Below are 14669 nucleotides of genomic sequence, written 5' to 3' on the forward strand. Positions count from 1 at the left end.
GACTGTGTGGCCTGTGGCACCTTATAGACTAACAGACGTATTGGAGCATAAGCTTTCGTGGGTGAATACCCACTTCGTCACATGCATGTGACGAAGTGGGTATTCACCCACGAAAGCTTATGCTCCAATACGTCTGTTAGTCTATAAGGTGCCACAGGACTCTGTCGCTTTTTATTGGTCAAACAGTTAACTAAGTCAGCAATCAAGTCTGCCTTGATAGCTACAGAAGTATCCTAACACTACCTACTCCTATTGATTTAAACGTTTGCTGTGTCTGTTATTTTCTAAAGTTGGCATCATACTTTGTGTAAACTGCACTCTGGATTTTTTTATACAGTGAAGAAAATCAGCATAAATAATGCAGTAATGAAGCAGCTGGCTAAAGTTAGAATATGCAGTTTAAGGGCCCAGTCCTCCTCCCATTGAAAACAATTGGACTTTTTTTTTTCCATTTTAAGGTTAGAGTTAAATAGGAAGGGGAAAAACTGTAATTATTCTCTTGTGGGATGATTATTTGCAAAACAAGGTTGAATTTTACCATTTTATCCAGGCAACTGTATTGATTTTAGTGGGGTTGCACAGGTATGGATTGAGAACAGAATTTTTCCCGTAGTGATTTTTTGAGGCTAATAATCCATTCTCTTAGGAAGACACTACAACTGGCTCGACAGCTTAAAGACAGAGCTGTGGAAGCACAGGCTTGTTACAGTCTTGGAAATACATACACTTTGCTCCAAGACTATGAAAAAGCAATTGACTATCATCTGAAGCACCTTACAATCGCTCAGGAACTGAATGATAGGTAAGTCCTTTGGAGCCAATATTGTATATTTAACCTAGAGGGATAATAGGATTGACCCTTCGTCTCCTGTAATTGTTCTGTATATGGAACTTGCTTTGAAATCAATATGAGTTCCCAGCATGGATTGGCTATAGGATTATACCCTTCATAGGAAAATGTGGTAGTCTTAAAGATATCACATTAATGAATCGTGAGATGAAAGGTAGACTTTGTGCAGTTGTATTGAGATGAAGAGTATCCCGTGACTTATGGAATCACTGATACTGTTAAACTGACTTCCACCTCTGTCAGTTTCTTGGTTAATTGTTAAGGGAAGAGACAGCAGCTCTCAATCTTTACTTCAAAACAAATGATTGCTGTAATTTTGCAGCCTTCTCATACCAATAGATGCGCTTTTGTGCCTTCACTGGGGAGGAATGAAGTGGAGAGAAAAGGACAAGTCCACTAAAATGATATAGTTTTTAAATGCAGATAATTTTTAAGCCCTGTATTTTAATATGCAGGGCAACTAAAATTGCTTTATAATTTTTAAATGTTATGCTTATTGATTTGTAGAGAAAGACTTGTTAAGAATGGGCTAGAGAATGCAATTCAAGCAAAAAATGCTTATGAACTGGATTACAAAATGTGGTCCCTATGCATTTTTAAACTCTTGGGTCCTTTGTATCATTATCAGCATCTTGTAATTTGAATCATAATGTTCACAAGACTGAAGGAGTGATTTGTCTGTTCTGTAAAGTAAAAATCAAAGATCTTACCTTCACAAAATTCCTAATTTAAGTAGCAAGTGTTTTAAATGAATGCTGAATAGATTGTTTAAATACTTGGTTAAATGTCTTTCATTACTGCCTATAATGTACTTAATATTTTGGTGCTTGAAATGGGAGTTTTCCTACGCTTACTGGGCCCAGCAACAGATTCTGTCCCAGAAGCTACAGCATGAAATTCTGACCACCTGGGATTACAACTGAATATTTGCTTCAATTGTGTTACAGAATTGGTGAAGGAAGAGCGTGCTGGAGTTTAGGAAATGCGTACACAGCATTAGGAAATCATGACCAAGCTATGCACTTTGCAGAAAAACATTTAGAAATTTCAAGAGAGGTATGACTTGCGCATTCTTCTGTTTTGGCTGTTGGCTTTTCCTCTTGAAGATCTTTCTAATGTCACACATCCAGACTGCATGACACATTGTGTTTGGAGGAAGAAAATAAAAAATCTGTCTCAACTTAGTGTCATCTGAGCCGGGTTAGTTTACAGTGGCCCCAGTAAATGTGTGTGAAGAGGAAAAATAGTTGGAATGAAAAGTTGTGGCTTTGCACCTAATGCATTAGTAAAAGGATTCAAGAAGAGTCTTTCTGTATGGAAATGTCACCACTGTAATGGTGTCAAGGCCATAGCCACAAAGTAATCGTGTAATATTCTTGGAAAGCAAAAGGTACAGCATTCGTAGATTTTTCTTAAATATCAACAAAAATTGGCAAAAATAGCAACATAAGTTGTCAGCAGACTAATTCTTCACTTTCTATTTTCTGTCACCTTGTGAAATGCTGTTCACTTTCTCTGGTGCATGAGTCAACTTTGCCTAAATGCACACCAAATTTTAAGATGTTGAAATGAAACTTTAAATCCATAAGCAGCATGCTCTCATTCTGCAATTGTGGGCTGAGATGTATATATCTACCTCAGGCCACAATTGCAAAATGAGAGCACACACATGCGCAGATATGTGTTTGCTTGCTGTGTGTTTGATTTTGATTCATGGGATAGGTGCTCAGAGCATGTGACTGATACCAATAGTTACATTTTTAGAAATTTGAGGAAATAAATAATAACTGAATAAACATATTCAAATGTACTTGGTTGCAGGTAGGGGATAGAAGTGGAGAATTAACAGCTAGACTTAACCTCTCAGATCTTCAAATGGTGCTTGGTCTAAGCTACAGCACAAACAACTCCATGATGTCAGAAATCCATGCTGTAGATAATAGTTTGAATGGTAAGTGCTTCTTTCCAGCATATTTTTTTAGCTGAAGTTGAGAGGAAAAAATGATTGCTCCTTTATTGTGTTCAGAGGCTTTTGCATTTGTGTTTCTCACTCTCCTATCTCCCTCCCTCCCCTCCCCCCCCCCATATCTGCTTGTTCCATTTGGAATATTGGGCCTTCTTTTTGATAAAGGGACCTTTTTATGTTTGGAAGACTTGCATCATGGAATCAGACAGGCCTGCAACACAGGCTGTCCCGCTCCACAAGTTGAATGGTCTAAATCTGAATGTTCCCCAACCACTTCATTTAAGGGGAGAAGAGAGGCTGATGTTGATATGCAGATCCTCCAAAAAAATGTCAGTCCTCTAATAAAGAGGGAAGTTGGAGGACCTGACTTTTTTCCAAATTAGAGGAAAGAATGCTTAAAACAATCCCATTGTTAAAAAAATAAAAAATTAAAGCCGCATCTTAATAGAGCTGGAAAGAATGCAAACAAAGTTCGATTTTTGCTTTATAGTCCATTGTTTGCATTTTGTCTGTGGGTAATTTTTTTTTTAAATGAGAGCAAATATGTAACAGCTTTTTTTTTTTTTTTTTTTTTTTTTAGAAAAAATCTGAGATAAGACTGATTTTATGCACCAGATTACAGGTTTTGCCTTGCCTTCTTTCTCCATAGCATTCTTACTGGCATTGGGGAGCTTACAACAAAAATCGTGGGCTCATCTGATGTCCCTCTTCCTCTGTCTAAACTCCCTAATCAAACCTTTCTCTCCCTTCTCCCCATCCACAGTTGTGTAGCCTCTTCAAAACTCAGTTGATCTTCTGTGACTTTGTAGTGTAATGCCAATTATTTTTAGAAAGTGCGTGGTATTTTGATGCAAGAGCATAGCATTCCTGGATCAAAGAATCTTATTGCAAGGAGACAGTCTATATTTGTGTTTTAAGGTAATTAGCTTTAAACTCTGAAGTGCAAAACCAAGTGTTTTCAACCTGGGTACTCTACAGATGTTTACTCCATGCTAATATTTTTTTACTACATCATTTTGGAACTTAAAATTACCACGTCTTAAACCTTAGATGGTATATACCACAACATAGCTTTGAAATGTAGAAAATGCATCTTTCCCCTTCATAGGCAATCAACTTATTTAGTCTTATTTCATCTCTTCCCAAAGGTGCAAGATCCAGAGTAGGCCGCCGTCACAGTATGGAAAACATGGAACTTATGAAATTAACACCTGAAAAGGTTGGCACTTCCTTTCTTTTCTTTCTGTTCTGAGTAGTAGAATTGCAGTAATGTTTCATAGCTTTCAGTGCACCAGTGCTATGAAATGCCTAACGTGAATCATTCCATATAAATTCTTCATTCAAATGATAGGAGCATGGGTTTTAAGGCAAGATGATCAGAAATTGTATATACTAACAACTTTAGAAGTGGCTAGTAAAATCTTGATCAATGAAATGAAGTGTCAAGCAGATACAAATCTAGAGAAGTCAGAGACATGTTCAATAACTAGTTGTGGCAAAGAGTATTCATGATCAAAAGCACAATGGTAGCAAAGTCAGTCCTATGTAATGGTTTACTGGAGGATGTTCTCTCAGAAATGTAGAATTTATTTTCTGCAGTACACATCAGAAGTGTGTAGGGAGTGTGTATTTCCCCTAAGAGCTTCAGTTTATCTGGGTAGTCAAGTGATTCAGAATAAAATGAAAGGGAAGCTGTCCATAGAACTTGGAGCAATCATTCCTCAGCTATGAAACAATTTCATATTTTTATTTATATATCAAATTTTTATAGTGTTTTGAGGTTCAGAACATTTTGCAAACAATTAAGCCTTTCAACATCCACGTTAAGTAGATATATTTTAGAAATGTAAAAGCTGAGGCACTGTAAGGTCACACAGGAAGTCTGTCAGAGCTGGGAATAGAACAGAGGTCTCCTGACTAGTAGTGATGTACCTTAACCTCAAGGCAAGAGTTATCTCAAATGAACCTGTTTGCCTCATGAGCCAAGTTGACAATTTTGTATAAATCCATGTTTCCCAAAGGATTTTAATGGGAGGTTGGAACTTCTACTTCAACCTCCATCCTGGGACACTATTCATCCCCATCTCCTCCAATAGTACAAACCTGTTCACTAGTTTTGCAGATAAGAGAGTTAAATCTCTTCCAGGACTGACATGTTGGGCAGCTGATGGTGCTGAAGTTTGTCACTTCTTGCACTCTGACCCCCTGCTGGGACTGATATACAAGATCCTAAGTTTGGCCTCCAACCTGCATCTCCCACAATGTACTGCTGAACATTCAGCTAGTTCCAGCTGAAGTTTTATATCCTATACTGCTCTGATCACTTAAACTTTTGCTTAGGTGATACCTTTTAAAAATATGAGTCCTGTATGTGACAGTATAGTCTGGGGTACTGTGTAATGAGAGTTTTGCAAGATGCCTCTATAAGAAACCAAAACTAAATATAGCATCGCTGTAACAAAGGACTTCCTTTGAAATACTACTCTTCTAAACTCAAGAGAAGGAGTTTAATTGAGGGTTGAGGTTCCAAAGACATAATGGGGGGAAAAGCCCAGCTTAGGAGCCTGATTTTAGGAGTTTAGATAAGGCCAAAAGCAGAGGCTCTGAAAGACCTTAAGATATGGCTAGAATATCCAACACTAAGAGACTGTACAAATAAGAAGGCGTTAGTGCCAGCCAATGAATGGTTTTGTCAGAACCAGAATATTTGTTTAGTCTTTATCAGCTTCTAATGCAGCTGTACCTAATTATGTCAAGAGGGCAAAAAATACTGGTACACTAATCTCTGAGTAGGAATCTGCCTTATAGCATTAACCAAGCTTAGGTCCCTGATATCCTTCTGTTTTGGCAGCCACCTCTGCTTTCAGAGCCATGCTGCTACTGTTGTCTGGCATCTGTGTAACAAGGGAGAAGTCTGATTTTAAAATTCAACTGCACAATTTCCCTATGAAAAAGCTCTAAAAGGCTCCTATGTCATCACAATGTACAGTCAACCTGTGGAACTCTGCCAGGATGTTGTGAAGGCCAAGACTATAATAGGGTTAAACAAAGAACTAAATAATTTCATGGAGGATAGATCCATCAATGGCTATTAGCCAGGATGGGCAGGGATGCAAAACCATGTGCTGAAGTGTCCCCTAGCCTCTGTTTGCCAGAAGCAGGGAATGGGCAACACAGGGTGAATCACTTAATGATTACCTTTTCTATTTATTCCATCTGAAGCACCTGGCATTGGCCATGTCGGAAGGCAGGATACAGGGCTAGATGGACCATTGGTCTGACCCAGTATGTCCGTTATGTTTGTTATGTTAAGGGGTTTGACTTTCTGAGGAAAAGACAAGTTTACTTAAAAAATGCTCTAGCATTTTAATTTACAGCTTAAGTTACAGTTCTAAATTTCACTGACAATATTGAAAGATTTTAATTCTATTACTCTCTCTGAATGGAATGTTCTTTCTTTGATTCACTGACATTGAGCTCATTTCCTATTGTATGTTAGAGATAATAGAAGACTCCATAGTCACAGGTCAGGTGATGTAACCTAACAGTTAAATTTTGTTCATCCATCTACTGAAAAGGAAACACACACAATCTAGAGATTCTTCACTGATGGGGAGTGAAGCTAGTTAGATGATAGGCAGCAGCATATGTAAAGAAGGCTTGTTTCATCTGACTCTTGTTTTCTTAGATTCAGAACTGGAACAGTGACATTCTTGCTAAACAGAAACCCCTGGTTGCCAAACCTTCAGCAAAGCTGCACTTTGTAAATCGACTAAAAGGCAAAAAGTACAAAAATGGCAAATCCTCCAAAGTTCTGCAGGATGCTAGTAATTCTATTGATCATCGACTTCCAAGTTCTCAGAGGGTATGTTTGGAGAACTAAAGCCTAAACAGGTTTAATTGTTTGGTAAAAATTTCTAAGTTACAAATGAGTGCTCATTTCTGGAGTTGTGTTAATTTCAGTTCTTACTGTTCACTTGATCAGAAAAAAGTGATTTAAAGTATAGTAACTCCACGCTTAACGTTGTAGTTATGTTCCTGAAAAATGCTACTTTAAGCAAAAGGATGTTAAGCGAATCCAATTTCCCCATAAAAAAACAGGGAATTTTTTTTGCCAGACGAGAGAGAGAGAGAGAGAGAGAGAGAGAGACACACACACACACACACAGTTTTAAACAAATAGTTTAATACTGTACACAGCAATGATGATTATGAAACTTGGTTGAGGTGCTGGGAAGAGGGTGGGATATTTCCCAGGGGATGCCTTACTGCTAAATGATGAACTAGCACTTGGCTGAGCCCTCAAGGGTTAACACGTTGTTAATGTAGCCTCATACTCTACAAGGCAGCATGAATGGAGGGAGGAGACACAGCATGAAGAGAGAGACAGAGACTCACATTGTGTGTGTGACGCTCATTGCCCCTTTAAGTACGCTGCCTTTTTAAATAGATCAGCAAGTTGAGACAGCAGCTGCCACCAAGCTCTCTACATGTCCGTCTGTCCCCCCCGCTCTGAGGAGATGAGGTGCAGGAGAGGAGGGAGACACCCTGACATAGCACCCCTCTTCTCCCTCCCCCGCCCTGCACAGCAAGCAGGCGGCTCCTGGGAGCAGCTCCAAGGCAGAGGGCAGGAGCAGCAACGAAACAACTTTAACCGGGATGATGTTGAGTGAGGAGTTACTGTACAGAACTAGCTTTGTCACAAGATTAATAAATGTTCAATTTCATGTTAAATTTGAAAGAAGTGAAGTAATAAAAATTAAGTTAACTTGATCCCAGGTCAGAGGAGAGAATCTATTTGTGATAATGAGAACTAAAGCAGCAACTGGAAACATGTCTCTGGCTTATACCTGGCAGCTTTATTTTCCTTTTGACTACTAACTCTGCCATATAATGCTCACATTTCAATTGTTTTAAAAGATCTTCCACGAGTAGGCTTGTTTTGTTGACTTGATCACTTTCCATTGTAACATCGTGTTTAAACAATATCCAAATATCAAACATGACCGGATTAAACTGCCATAACTTCTGCATTGCAGTTCAATAGGGGACAATCGTAACCCAAAGTTTCCCTGACACTCTTGCCTATCTTTTCAGAAAAACAGTCCTGATATGACTGGAGATGAAGGGTTCTTTGACTTGCTGAGCCGGTTTCAAAGCAACAGGATGGATGATCAGAGATGCTGTTTCCAGGAGAAGAGCAGAACGACAGCTGCAACATCATCCTCCACCCCACCTAAAACAATGAGAAAATGTACATTTTTTTGATTGATTGTTTGAAAAAAATCTACCCCAATCATGTGCCTCTGTCTTGGCTTGATGTCAGTCTTTTAAACTATTCTAACACTCAAGATTTACTGTTCCAAGGCACATTTCCAGACTAACTTGTTTGCTTTCTCCTTCCATCTTCAGCCTTTTCTACTTCCATGGTCTCACCGCACACTGATGAATTTTTAGATCTACTTGCAAGCTCACAGAGCCGCCGCCTAGATGATCAACGAGCCAGCTTTAACAATTTACCTGGGCTTCGTCTCAATCAGCACAACAGTCAGTCAGTCCTTGGCCACCTAATGGCTAGCAACAACAGAGAATCAGATGATGACTTCTTTGATATCTTAATAAAATGTCAAGTAAGTCAATAAGAACGGTATGTGGACAAAACTGCTGCTCAGTTACATGGGATGGGGCTATTACATTACATTGAGGGTCAAAAGAACTGGGTGTTCATGTAATTTGCCCCCACGAGGTCTCATTTACCTCATCTCAAAAATGGGGATAATGACTATATCTGTAAGCACTTTGAAATTGATATATGAAAAGCATTCTAAAAGTGCTAGGTGCTATAATATGTGCAGAGTTGGAGAGAAAATTCAGTGAGGTTTTTTCCATGTTTTTAACTTATGTCACTGCAATCTTTACACTCAACATCAGTAAGACTCTTGATACTAGAAATATTAGGCTCTAAATTCAATCTGTGAATGAAGCTTCCTATTGAATCTTTCAGAATATATTGAAATGAGGAGTACATTGAGGTTCTTTGACAGCTTGCTCATGTCAATTCCATGGTAGGTGTGCGCGCACGCGCAACATGCACAGTTGCTGGATGTTTTTTCCTTAGTGGTAGCTGTAGGGGCTGGCCCTGTCGCCCCCGGGAGCGTGTGCTTATGCGACGCCAGTATAAGGGGCGCTGCTAGCCCCCCCCGTTCCTTCTTACCGCACAGGACGGTTGCTGGAGTGTTTCTTGCCTTGCAAGCTTTCCAGTGGTTTTGGACTTTGTTGTTCTGTATATAGTTAAAAGTTTAGTTGATAGCTGTAGTTAGTTAAGGTAGATAGCAGTCCCATATCGGGACGTTGCCATAAGAATGGGCTATGCCCTGGTCCCCGGGTTTCAAATCGTCTATTGCTGGCGTTAAGTCCATGCCAGTGAAAGACCCCAATTCAAGCTGCTTAAAGTACCTTGGGGAAGCCCACATTAAGGACGGGTGCAAAATCTGCAGGGCTTCAGGATATGCGCACAAAAGGACAGGGACATTTGTTTGAAGACCCTGTTAATGGAAGCAGCACTTAGACTGACCTTGGAGTTGTGCCGCTCTGATTTTGCACTGAGCAATCAGCCTGGGTACGGAGCACTCCCCTCGCACCATTCACTGTTTTCGGTGCCAAGGAAGAGGCACAAGAAACTGGGCGCCAAAAGAGGGCACTCCCTAGTGCCAAAGAGGGATAGGTGGGGAGTGATTGATAAGGTGATACCCATGCCGGGCCTCTTGTCCTCCCCAGAGGTGCAGTCTGTGGTGGTGACTCCACCGAGGGCAACAAGCCCAGTCCAGGACTCAACACTGACTCCTGGGAGCAGTCAGGGCACCCTACACCTGTGAGCCCCATCGACACCTGAAGCATTGCAGGCAGCAAGGGACCTAATGTCCCCCCGGTGCTGCCCATGCCCTGAGATCCCCAGTTGGCTTCCTCAGTCGTTGAAGGTGACCACCACCAGAGAAAGACCCTCCATGGGCCCACCACTGGTCTCCAGCTTCACAGCACTGATCCCCACTTCGTGACACATATCCACGATCCCATGTCAATGGTCACTGGCTCCACAGCACCAGTCTCCAGCTCCCCTGTCATCGCCGACAGGCGGACGTGGCAATGGCTCCACCATGGTCTCCATGGGAGGAATTCACGTCGGAGGCCGGGGATGAATCCATTCTGAGGAGACACCAGCATCAGCCTTTGGCGCCACACCTTCTGCAGATGCTTGGCCACTGGGGCAGTGGTTGGTACAAAGGCAACATTGGAACCTGTGGGGGTTCCCTCTGATGCCAGGTTCCTACTCCCAGCTGTCATCCTTGGTTGTATCCAAGAGACGAACCACTGTGCCGCCCCAGCTAGTGCTGGACTCAGACTGCAACCCAGTATCAGGACCCCGGTAGTGGTCCCGTTGAGGCAACCCCAGGCAACCGTGGAGAAGGAACCAGCCCCTCCTATGGTTGTAGCCTCTTCCTCATCGTCCCTAGATGTGGAGGTCGCAGGTCCTGCCAACCCACTGCCACCATACGACTTCAGGGTTTATCAAGAGCTCCTTAAACAAGTCGCCACAAGCTGGAGGTGGAGGAGCGCAAGGAGCCCATGGACAGCCTGTTCGACATTTTAGCTGCAGCGGTCCCCTCCAAAGTGGCCCTACCAGTCCATGAAGGGTGTTGAAGCTGGTGAGGGCGCTGTGGCAGATCCCATCTTCCCTGCCTCTGACCTTGAAAAGGGCAGAGAAAAAATATGTCCTGGCTAAGGGGTTTGAATATATGTACTTGCACCCTCCCGTTTCCAGTTTTTATAGCAGTCTTTAACTTGATGAAGTAGGAACCTGCTTCTACATTACTGCATCCAGTTTAGTACAAAATTAGTGATTTTTAAAAGGAATGACTGAAGCATTTCACCCTGGACATCTCCAGACCGATTTAAACTTCTAGTTTCATTACATGTGCAAATGAGAGAGAAAATTTAAAGCAATAACTAAAACAATCAAGAGTGCCAGTAATGCAAGATGGCTGATTGAAGCTGAAACAACATAATAGTAGCTGCAAGCCTCCATACAAGAAAAATATTCCCACTTAATGCACAATATATAGCTGAAAAGAAACGAGTTGGTTTCTAAGCAGCAGAAGATGCTGTTCAAGAACAAAGTATTACAAGGTCTCTGCCACTTGCTTAGATAGCAAATAATAAATGCAAACTTCTCTCCTGTAATCCTCCTTAACTTGGGATGTATGGTTGGGTGCATTATGCTATCTAAACCTAGCTAAGAGGTAAAGTCCAGTACAGTCTCAAGGCACTCTGTGAAAGATGAAAAATTCTTCTACTACTACCATCAGCCTTAAGCTTAATTGGTTAGGTGGCTGGCTGAAAAAGAAGATTGATATCCCAGCTTCCCTGTAATATTCATTGGAACTTTGAGGAAGACTGCTTCTAGCTATCATAAGTTTGTGCTTAGTACAAGTAGGACTTTGATTAAAATATGGTATGTATTACTTGAAAATCTACAAAGAACTAAATTTACAAAACCATTGAAGGAGGTGTTGAAGAATTTTAATGGATTACAGCTGTCAGTCTCAGTGGAAATCTGTCTTGATCTAGTAAACAAAACTGGAACCTCATAAGGACAAAACTTTTTAATGCAGAGAAGCTATTAAATATTTCTACTACTTCGTTAACATGAGTGATCCGAAATAAAGGTCAGGCTGGGTCCAGAACAGAAAGAGGATTAAATGGAATGTAATCATTAGTTCCTTTTCTTAACACTGAAGAGCTTGAATTCTACCCTAAATCTGTTGCAGTAGCCAGAGAAGTGCCATACTTTGCAGCAGACTGATGGCAATTTGTGGAAATAAAGTTAGAGGATATTGTGTAGACTTCTATTCAGTTTTAAAAATAACTGCACACTCCTGTGCAGTCAGTACAGCATTAATAGTGTGTACTTCAGCACATTGTTGTAGTTAAACCATTGCAATAGGCTAGATGCTTTAAAATAAGTTGGTAAAAATGTGCCTGTATCCAAAGGAAGGAAGTAGTATAATAGGTAGAAAGTATCCTGGTGACTCCTACTGATGTTGTGTGTTTTGTAGAATCACCTGCTTTCCATTCTGTATAATGTGTACTTTCATGTAGGAACAGCAGATATATTTAGGGTGGTGCAGGTGTTTTTCTTATTAAGCCTTTGTGGAGTCTTACACTTAAGGAAAATGATTTGGGTTTTTCCAGTGTGAGGAAAATATTTACACCCCCTATTGGAGATAATAGGGGTTGCAGAGGATGAAGTCTACAGCAGAATTTAGCGCTAGGAAAATTACTATTTAGTCCAGCACTACTTGGACACATTTGAAATGTGTTGTTACTGCCAGAGAAGGAGGGATGTAAAAGAGTCTCCTCAGAAGCATAGAACCATAACGTTAGAAGGGATGGCAAGGGTCATATAGATGCAGGATTTGTTGCGTTTAATCCATCCAAGACAGATGGCTATCTAGCCTCCTTTTGAAAACCTACAGTAAAGGGAGGGGGTAGAAGCTCCTAGGCAGTCTGTGGTAGAATGTGAAATCTGTTACGATGAGAAGATTGCTGTAAGAAATTACTAAAGTGCATGGCAGCAGACAATATATACTTACAGAAACTACTGTGAAGCCAGATAAGCTTTACCTCTTCAGTTTGCACAATATGTTTTACTGGGCTTTTAAGTGAAAATAGCAAAACAAGAGAATCTGTAGCTAAAAAAAATTTAAACTAGAGGATCCCACCCACCTGTCCATTGCTAGCAGTGGAGTTGGATCAGAGCCAGAATTAACTGCTTCTTCATTTTTTATGTAAGATGCAACTGTACATAAATTAATCCTAGTTAAGGATTCTGCTACAGGTTGGTCTCTGTTATTTAATTTAATGTTTTTAAAATAAATGTCTTCTTCCATTCCCCTCCTGCTTGATTTTCCATTTTATTCCTGAGTTAAACACATAGCTGAAGCCTTTTGCAATTGTATTCTTCTTTATTAACTATAGGAGTGATGTCAGATACAGAAAATCAAATTGGGAATGGAAATTAACTCTTACGTGCCCTCATGTTAGGGATGAATGGCACTAATAAGGTTGAGGGAGAGTCTAGTTTCCATATAGATAGAAAATAGGAATACAAAACCAAAATATTCCCCTGCAAAAATGTTATTCTTTTAATACTTACTACTCACACCTCAATGGACTCACCAGAAACTAAACTAAATCACATTGTTAACTTAGGCTTGGTCTACACTAACCCCCCAATTCGAACTAAGGTACGCGACTTCAGCTATGTGAATAACGTAGCTGAAGTCGACGTACCTTAGTTCGAACTTACTGCGGTCCAGACGCGGCAGGCAGGCTCCCCCGTCGACTCCGCGTAGTCCTCTCACCGAGCAGGATTACCGGAGTCGACGGCGAGCACTTCCGGGTTCAATTTATCGCGTCCAGACAAGACGCGATAAATTGAACCCAGAAGTTCGATTGCCTGCCGCCGAACCAGCGCGTAAGTATAGACGTACCCTTAGTACACAAATCTAATACAGGATGTTTTTGATGAGACATCTTCAATGGGTATGTTACAGTATTTCTCATCCAACTGCTAAAGGGGAGGGAGGAATTTGAGCTGCCCGCACACTGGGTAAGGCTATATACTCTCAGTATTAACTATGCCAGTATTCTAGATGCAATATTACTATAATTTTATTAAAATCCTGTTGTTTTACTAATAAGAAATCCCGATTGCTTTTAATGAATCTGTTCCTGTGCATAAAAATAAACGTTCTGCAGTGAGAAAATACAGAATATTAACAATGAAATAGTAAGTGTATCATTGTATGAGCTTCTGACAGGCATTGGTTAAATTTCTCTTGTTAAATCTTTAGGGTTCCAGATTAGATGATCAAAGATGTGCTCCACCATCAACTGCTACAAAAGGACCAACTGTACCTGATGAAGATTTCTTCAGCCTTATTTTGAGATCACAGGCCAAGAGAATGGATGAACAGAGAGTCCCTTTACCCTCCAGTATAAAGAGACTAAATCCTAACGAAGACTTTTAGAAAGAGAAGCCTTGTTGGAATTTCAACTATAGCACAAAGATTAGGGGGTCGGCGTGTACTGTATTTTTTAACAAAGAATCTGTCACTTTCCTTTGTTTGCAGGGAAAATGATAATATGCCTTTAAAGGAAAAAAGGGTTTTTTGTAGCACTAATAATGTTTGGATATTCAGTTGTGTAAATAGTTTTACTTTTCAAAAATAGTGCTAGTAAATTGACAGTTGTACATTCCTGTGATGAGTATTCTGCAAAAGGTACGGTCTACAGTTGCTACTACTGCTAGAGATGAACTGTATGTCAAAGCTTAAATGAGTCACTGAGTACTTTTAACTATCTAAAGTGGATAGCATTGTGATCAGTAAGATGTAGTGTTTAAGGTACTCTGCTTCATTGATTAAAACGCTACAAGTTTATGGCAGTTTAACAGTAATACAAATTTCATAGTTCTAAATGTCCTTTTAAAAAACTTTTTTCCCCAATTTGTATGTTTACCTTTCCTGGAACGAACATTTAGTCTCTGGACTTTTTTATATCAGTTTTTTTTTTTTAAACCCACAAACTGAGGAATAAATTACCTCTGACTGCTTATTCCTCTTGTGTGTGTGCCTTCAAGCTACTGAAAACCTAATTGGGATTGGAAAAGTTGTTCTCTGCAGAACTCAGCTCATCATAACAAGACTTTTACGGACTCACCTTGATATCTGAAGTCAGAAAAAAACGATTTCCAATTTGGCTTAGGACACAGTTTCTACTCTAAGTTATCTC

General features: G+C 40.3%; 1 protein-coding gene across 21 annotated transcripts in view; it reads left to right on the forward strand.

Annotated features, from left to right (window-relative positions):
• GPSM2 (G protein signaling modulator 2) overlaps positions 1-14492 on the forward strand; it is a 61274-nt gene extending 46782 nt beyond the window's left edge. For 14 of the 21 annotated variants that reach the window (XM_065554358.1, XM_005285488.5, XM_042840668.2 and 11 more), the window contains 8 exons: positions 647-802; positions 1798-1906; positions 2672-2801; positions 3965-4035; positions 6505-6681; positions 7914-8070; positions 8229-8446; positions 13730-14492. In XM_065554358.1, the coding sequence (XP_065410430.1) occupies positions 647-802; positions 1798-1906; positions 2672-2801; positions 3965-4035; positions 6505-6681; positions 7914-8070; positions 8229-8446; positions 13730-13906 (1195 nt within the window). In that variant the 3' untranslated portion in view covers positions 13907-14492. The remainder of the gene's footprint in view (positions 1-646; positions 803-1797; positions 1907-2671; positions 2802-3964; positions 4036-6504; positions 6682-7913; positions 8071-8228; positions 8447-13729) is intronic. The other 7 variants (XM_042840670.2, XM_065554365.1, XM_065554366.1 and 4 more) reach the window with 1 other exon arrangement.
• The last annotated feature ends 177 nt before the right edge of the window (positions 14493-14669 follow it).

This window comes from Chrysemys picta, chromosome 8, assembly GCF_011386835.1.
Source record: "Chrysemys picta bellii isolate R12L10 chromosome 8, ASM1138683v2, whole genome shotgun sequence".
Classification (NCBI taxonomy): Eukaryota; Metazoa; Chordata; order Testudines; family Emydidae; genus Chrysemys; species Chrysemys picta.